This window comes from Notamacropus eugenii, chromosome 3 (assembly GCF_028372415.1).
Source record: "Notamacropus eugenii isolate mMacEug1 chromosome 3, mMacEug1.pri_v2, whole genome shotgun sequence".
Lineage (NCBI taxonomy): Eukaryota > Metazoa > Chordata > Mammalia > Diprotodontia > Macropodidae > Notamacropus > Notamacropus eugenii.
Genome location: NC_092874.1, coordinates 31,284,841 through 31,292,181, shown reverse-complemented (window position 1 = coordinate 31,292,181; position 7,341 = coordinate 31,284,841). Strand labels below are relative to the sequence as shown.

Below are 7,341 nucleotides of genomic sequence, written 5' to 3'. Positions count from 1 at the left end.
TCCTACCCTGATTTCTCTAGTTGTAGCCTGCGGCCTCTGTGTCGCCCAGGACTCTGGCCCTTGTCACCAGGAGGGCTTCGTCTGGCATAATTACACTAGGTCTGCAGCTTTCCCGGAGCTGGTCCGGATCCCACGGCTGCCCAGCCTCGGCAGCTGCCTGGGTCCTGGATTTGGAGAGGCCTGACTCCCGCACACCCCATTCAAGGTGGAGTCCCGGACCCCATCCTCCCCGGCGGGAGGGCCCCCAGGTGGCTTCGGTCGTGGGTGGGGAGGCGGCGCGGTCCGGGGCAGAGAGAGGTCCCGCAGCCCGGAGGCCCCGATGCCCTCCCCTATCCCCAGTCCTGTGGGTTTCAGAGGTCAGCAGCCTGGCTAAACTTTTTTGAATTCCCGATGTGCATGGGAAGGGGTGTGTGTGTGTGTGTGTGTGTGTGTGTGTGTGTGTGTGTGTGTGTGTGTGTGTGTGTGTGTGTGTGTGTGTGTGTGTGTGTGTGTGTGTGTGTGTGTCTATGGGTGTGTATGTGTGTACGTCTGTGTGTGTCTATGGGTGTGTATGTCTGTGTGTGTGTGCGTGTCTGTGTGTGTGTGTGTGTGTGTGTGTGTGTGTGTGTGATAGAGAGGGGAGAGGAGAGGAAGGACAGACAGACAGATGGGGGGGTTCTCTCTTGCTCCTGGGTGACTTTCTGGGCCCACATTCTCCTCCCCACCTCCGTCCTGCCCACTCCTCGGGAGAAGCTCTCCACTCCACCCCATCCCCCCGCCCCCCACCTTTTTCTGACTCTTTTCCCCTCCCCCTCCTTGTCAGTGTTTCCCTTTAACGCGCGCGCCCGCCACGTCCCTGCCAAGGTCCCCTCGCCCCCTCTCCCCTCCCCCACCCCGGCCACCCCTCCCCCTCCGAGCTCCTCCCAGCCGGCCTCCCCTCCCCCCTCGGCGCGCGGGGCTCAGCTGTCACTTTACTTTTTCTTGCTTTCTCTTCCCCCCCACCCCCACCCCGACCCCATGCTGCCCCCGCCCCTCGCCGGGAGGGAGGAGCCTCGTGCCCGCGGGCGGGCGCGCGCCTCCCGGGGCTGCCCCCGCCCCCTGGCTCGGGCGCGCGCCCGGCTCCGGGAGGGAGGGGCGGGGAGGGAGCCGCTCCGGGGACGTGGGGCGCGCGCACGGCTGGGAGCCGGAGCCGTCGGCGGCGCGGGCGCGGGCGCGGGGGGCGCGGGCGCGGGCGGAGGCGGCGCGGTCCGCGAGGTGCTGGTGGATTCACTTTTCCCAGAGTCCGGGGCGGCAGCAGCCGAAGCCCGAGCCCGAGGGGAAGGACGCGGGAGCGGCGGGAGCCAGAGCGGGGCTAGAGCGAGCGAGGGAGGAGAGCGGCCGGGCCCCGGGGGGCTCCGGGGGTCCCTGAGTCCGCGGCCGGCGGACGCCCCTGCCTCCCCCTCCTCCTCCTCCTCCTTCTCCTCCGGGAGCGGCACGAGACGGCGACCTGCGCCCCCTCTCCCCAGCCCAGGTAACCGGCCGGGGGCGGCCGCGGTCCCCCGCCCCTCCCCCGCCCGCCCCCTGCCACCCCCTCACTCCCGGCTCCTGCCCCATTTCCCCCCCCCTCTTTTCCATCTTCTCCTACTTTCTTCCTCCTCCCTCTGCCCTTGTCCTCCGCCGCCCCCCTTCTTTCCCCCATCCCCCTCCGACCCCTTCCCCTCCCCCTCGTCTGCCCAGCCCTCGTCCTCCTCTACCCATCCTTCTCCAGCCTCCCTGCCCCCTCCCCCCTCCCCCCTCCCCTCCCCCAGGCTCTGGCAACTAAGTCTTTGGAAAGTACAGCAGAAATGTCAGGTTGAAAAGTGTCCAGTTTAATCTTGGGAGATTCTCTCTAATTGCCAGATGATTGCACATTGTATCTTCTCCGTGACATGTGACTTCTCTGGTTCCCTTCCATCTCCTCCCTTTCCCCCCACCCCCCAACACACACCCGTTGGCCAGGCAGGAAAAGACCTGGCGCTTGGTGTACGTGTGTGTCGGTGTGGACCGGGGGGGTGGATTGGTCTTTTGTGCAGCCTGGTGCCTGGCACACTTTGGAGCAGGGGCACACGGCACATTTTTGTTCCTCTACAGCCTGCTTGGAAACCGGAATTCCCTGGGTTTGTTTGGTGGGGGGGTTCTCCCTCCCCACAACTGTTGTGATCATTTTGCCTCTTACCTTTGCTAAGGAAGATGGAGTACTGCTTCTTTGCGGGACCAAGCGGGGGGGAGGGGGGGGAGGGAGAGGGGGAGAGAGAGAGAGAGAGAGAGAGAGAGAGAGAGAGGGAGAGAGAGACAAATAGAAGAGACACAGAGAAAGGGGAGAGAGAGAGACGTGATCCCAGGCACTCTCTCTGCTGGACCTATTTGCATGTTTCCAGGATTCATCTTTCTGTGTAGCTGTTTTTTTGTTTTTAACAAGGTGCCTCATCATATGTTTACTTAAAAGTGTAAAGAGAAGTACTAAGACTGAACCTCAAATTATTTCCCATCATGTACAAAGGTTAAGCTTTCTTTGGGAGTACGTATGCATGCCTAGTTTCTTTTTTAGTGGGATATTTCTAAATGTCTAGTAATTCACCCAAGACCTTCGAGATAATAAGATACTTCTTGACCTAGACAGTATTGAAACTTTCTGGTTCTTAGCAGTTTTGTGTGTATGTGTGGACATCATGTATGAAAGTTTTCATAAAATTGTAGATTTCCCCACTTATTCCTATGCTCATCCTATCTTTTCCCATTTATCTGGTATAGATAGAATTTCTTATGTTTCCTAAAGAAATGCAAGATCAAGTACCTCACTTTCCCTATGGCTTTTAGTGTTTCTCCTTCCTCAAATCACATTGTATTACTTCTCTTTGTGCAGGTAGAATGTAAGCCCTTCCAGGGTAAGGAACTGTCTGTCCTCTTTCGGTCTTCTATCCCTAGACCTTGGCTCTTTGAAGGTGCTTGGTAACTGTTTCATTTGAATGGAATTAAATGCAGTTTTGCTTCAATTTGGATTGTGATAGCTTTTGTACATAGTAGAAATGGAGAAATGGACTAACCCTTTGTTTTGAAAAGGGCAGAAGGGAAAAAACACGAACAGAAAACAGCTAGACATTAAATGACAAACTAGGCATTTTCCTGTTAAAAAAAAAAGCTGGCATGACTTGTTATTATAATTACACACTGTGGGCTACTGTCAGAACATTTATCTCTTGGATGGTAACCTGGCCTCATGGAGTGAAAGTGATTTTTTTTTCCAGTTAGAAGTAATATTTATACCAGAATCATTGCACTTGAGATTCAGTGAACATGTGGGCTGCATTAGAAATATTTTGCTAATTTCAGGACTGTAGTTGAATACAGAATGTTTTGTAAACTTGAACAGTTTGTGAGTTTCTTAAAGTAAATATGTTCAGGAAAGGTCAATATACAAACTTTCATATAAAATACCATGATTCTGAGTTGTTTAGGAAATACTACATCATATTTTGTTTCTGAAGGTAAATGAAGGTGGGATGGCTATAAAATCAAAATAACCTTTTGAAAATTGTAACCAGTTTCAGACTGCTATTGTAAGGGAGCTCTGCATTCATAGCCTTGGGGTTTGTTTATCTTTCTAGGTTAAAAAACTGGCTAATACCTAGGAATTTGCCTTGGTAAAAATGTGAATTATTTTTTAAAACCCTAATTCCCAAGAAGATGATTTCAGGAGTCTGAGGTTTTCAAATTCAGGAATGTGGTTGATTTTTATTTTGGAGATTCAACAAAACACCCCTTTTCTACATTTAAATTAAATTAAGACTGTTCTAAAAAGTACTTTCTCTTTTTGGAAATTAGTTGCACTGGGGAAAGGCAATCAGCTTTGCCCATAATTTTTTTCTAATCGAAAATTCCAAAAACATAGTCAGAAACAATTCATTTTATTCTATTTGGAAAGGAGATGCAATGTATTAAGTATTTGTTTACATCTAAACTTGGCAGTGGTCAGAGGAGTTCACACCCTTTGGCCGTTTGAGATTTTGACAAGATAATGTACCTTCCATAAATACGGTCCTGAAGCACATTTTTTTCATCTTCAAGAAAGCATATTACAAAAATGTCTGCATTTGTCTGAAAAATGTTTAAAGTATGTTTAAGTTTCTGCCTTGTGATAGTAATTTCTTTTTGTTTTTTTCGTCTTTGTCTAGATCAATGTGTGAAAGTTTCTGTCAAACCAGATAGCATATGGGACGGTGATTTGCAAACCTTAGTGTTACATAAATGCTAGTTATTTCTATAATCTAAATGTTGATTTCAAATTGTGGGCTGCTGTCATATCATGACCCTTTAGATATACTCTGCAGACATTTATATGTGAATATTCATTTTTTCTTTTAAAAATATATTTAACATTTTATTTTTTCCCAGTTACATGTAAAAGCAATTTTTAACATTTCTTATTTGTTTGTTTTTTTAATTTTGAGTTCCAAATTCTGTGTGTGAATATTTATTGAGAAGATAACAAATGAAGACAGCTTGCTGAAACAAATATAAAAGGGAGGACCTGGAGGGTAGTAGAAAGTGAGCAAAATTTGGAGTCAGGGGACCTAGGTTCAAAACTTTGTCCCCCAAAAAAAGCCACTAACCCTCCCCAGGTCTCAGTCTCCTCATTTGTAAAATGAGAAGGTTGCACTGGGTATGACAAATGCTTTGCAATACCTTAGGGAACTATGGAAATGTTATTGTTGTTATTTCTGTTATACTGAATTAGAAACTAAACTTGTGGCATAGTTGGTGCAGCTGAAGTAGCTTCAGCAAAAAAAATCTCAGGAAGAATTTTATTCAGCTGAGGATTTCCCTGTTTATGACAAGCCACACACAGTTAGTTTCTGTCGTAAGTGGTACCAAATAGTCTTGTATCACATTGCTAAAAACACAGCCAGCAATAGTTATTGCCATATCCTAGACAAGCAGGTCTGCTTATCATACAGAGATATACACGCACACTGATGTGCTCTTCTGTACACACATCGGATTCATTTAAAAGGGAGGAAATAAGTTCAAGAAAATCAATGTGAAATCTAAGGCTTATGATTAAAGTAAAAAAAAAAATTGGAAAAAAAATCAAGAAATATGGTAGCTATATTAGAGCTAGACGTGAAACATACTGATATAAAATTTCAGTATTCTGTTAAGTGACTTTAGTGCTCATAAAAGATGTCACAGCTGGGGAGACTGATGTTCTCCATTCATGGAATAGGCGCAGAGACAGTGAGATTTCCCTGCTACTGGCTTTCAGAGCTGTCTTACAGGGCCTACTTCTGTAAAAAAGGATTTTCTAGTGATTGATCAGTTCTGTCCTCTTCAGTAGGGAGTCTTCAGCCTCTGGAAGTGCTGGAGAGGGGAGCTTGTCTTTAGATAGAAATGCTGGGATTTGAACGTGGACTTCTGATTCCAAGACCACTGCTCATATACTCCTCTAGATAGAAACTAGATTCTAATTATGAGAACTCCTCCTTCCTTCCTTAATTCCTCTTAGATGCTGTCTCTTGTCTTGAGTATATCTTTTTTCCCCTTCTTCTTAGATTGATTGGTAGGGGCTTGATAGTGAATGAAGAAAGCCAGCCTCAGAACTTCAAAGACCTAGTTTTCAGTTTGGCTATAGGAACCCAAGGCAGATCTCTTCATCTCAGTGCTCTAGGCAATTCCTTAACAAGTTGTGGAGAAGATGCTGACCTATATGGCTCCAAGGAGGTTTCTCACCGTGAGTTAGTTCCCTTGCCTAGTGAAACTACTGGCATATTCCCTGTTGTTCTGCCTCAAGATTTGAGCTGTATGTGTGTTCATTTCTACTTTAAGTAAAAGCTAATTCACTTATTTTGTGTCTTCAATACAGCATCTAAAATGTCCACTGAAGGGCAAAGAGTTGATGACAGCCCAAGTACAAGCGGAGGCAGTTCTGATGGAGACCAGCGTGAAGGGGTGCAACAAGAACAAGAAAGAGAGCAGGTTCAACCCAAGAAAAAGGAAGGCAAGATCTCTAGCAAGACTGCTGCGAAATTGTCAACCAGTGCAAAAAGGTACTGTACTTGTTGCTGCTTCCATATTATGAGCCAGAACAGGTGAATGCCAAGTTCAGGTTGAATTTAAGCATTCTGTGTGGAGGGTGTTCATTCTGAGTACGGACCCAGTGACTAGACAGGCCATACTTAGAGACTTTGTTAACTCAAAGCCTGAAGGATTTCTAAAAAATGAGGGGGAGGGGTTGTTTCTTCCACCTAACAAATGGTTTTTGGTATATTTGACTTCATTCTGAGTTTGGTAAACTCATACATGTTCACAGTGGTGTTTCCTAAAGACCAAAAATGTTGAAACCTGTCAGTTTGATTTATAATGACCCAACCATAAATATTTCCTACTGTTCAGTAATACAGCATGGTAGAAAGTAGGAAACAGTTACACCATCTATCAGATAGACTGTCATTTCCTACTTCCTGTTGGTCAAGCCAGAAATGCCAAAAGTGTGCATCTTGGTTTCATTACCCTAGGCTGTGGGTCATTGTTAATACTGCCTTCTTCCTCCCCTGGAGGAGATGTAGACCTGGACAATAGACATTTAAATAATCTTATTCTGCCACATCAATCATTCAGTGGCAATTGGCATGTGCTTAGACTCAGTATTCAGAAAGAATCATCTTTAATATTGTTCTCCCACCAGTATCAATCAGTATTGCTTTATAGAAACTGGCTCCCCGAAAAATACATGAAAGATAAAATGACTAAGTCTGGCTTTACCGCATCATTATTCTTATTTTATTTTCATGTTTTAGGTTATCTGGAATATTGAGAGAATTCAAATTATTAAACTTATAAGTGAAATGAAATTTTTAATTTTATTTTTTGGCTTGGTCAAGTATAAGGAATGCCCTCCTCTTTATTTACTACCTGTATACAAAAGGGATACATTTTGCATTCTTAACAAGTGGTGTGTTTCATGGAATAAAAATCACAAAAGAAATTTGAGCATAGTCCCCCTCCCCTTATGTACACACCTGCCTTATTCATACCCTTGACCCTGGCACCTACTTAGACCTTTAAAAAGAGAGTCATATTAGGGCACAAGAAAATCTCTTGATTTTCTGGAACAGAAAATCTTTCTGAAAGCAAGATGAGTTTACATTCTTGCAGTCTTGATTTGGGAGTGATCTTCCAAATGATCTATGGGTTACTTACTTATGAAAGTATATTTCTTTGTTATAATGAATTTTTAGAGAAAGGACATTGATTCAGTGATTTCCTCCTCGAGCCTAACTTTTATCATCCCTTTATTTTGATGGTGAATTGTTTTTTTCTCATTCCTTTTTTTATAAGTAGGATTGA

The 7,341-nt window shown here is 45.5% G+C and overlaps 1 protein-coding gene across 3 annotated transcripts in view; it reads left to right on the top strand.

Annotated features, from left to right (window-relative positions):
- Window positions 1–1,192: 1,192 nt before the first annotated feature.
- UBE2E2 (ubiquitin conjugating enzyme E2 E2) overlaps window positions 1,193–7,341 on the top strand; it is a 409,163-nt gene continuing 403,014 nt past the window's right edge. For 2 of the 3 annotated variants that reach the window (XM_072651191.1, XM_072651190.1), the window contains exons 1-2: window positions 1,193–1,489; window positions 5,858–6,041. In XM_072651191.1, coding sequence (XP_072507292.1) covers window positions 5,866–6,041 — 176 coding nt within the window. In that variant the 5' untranslated portion in view covers window positions 1,193–1,489; window positions 5,858–5,865. Of the gene's footprint in view, window positions 1,490–1,963; window positions 2,115–5,857; window positions 6,042–7,341 lie in introns of those variants that run through there. The other variant, XM_072651192.1, reaches the window with a different exon arrangement.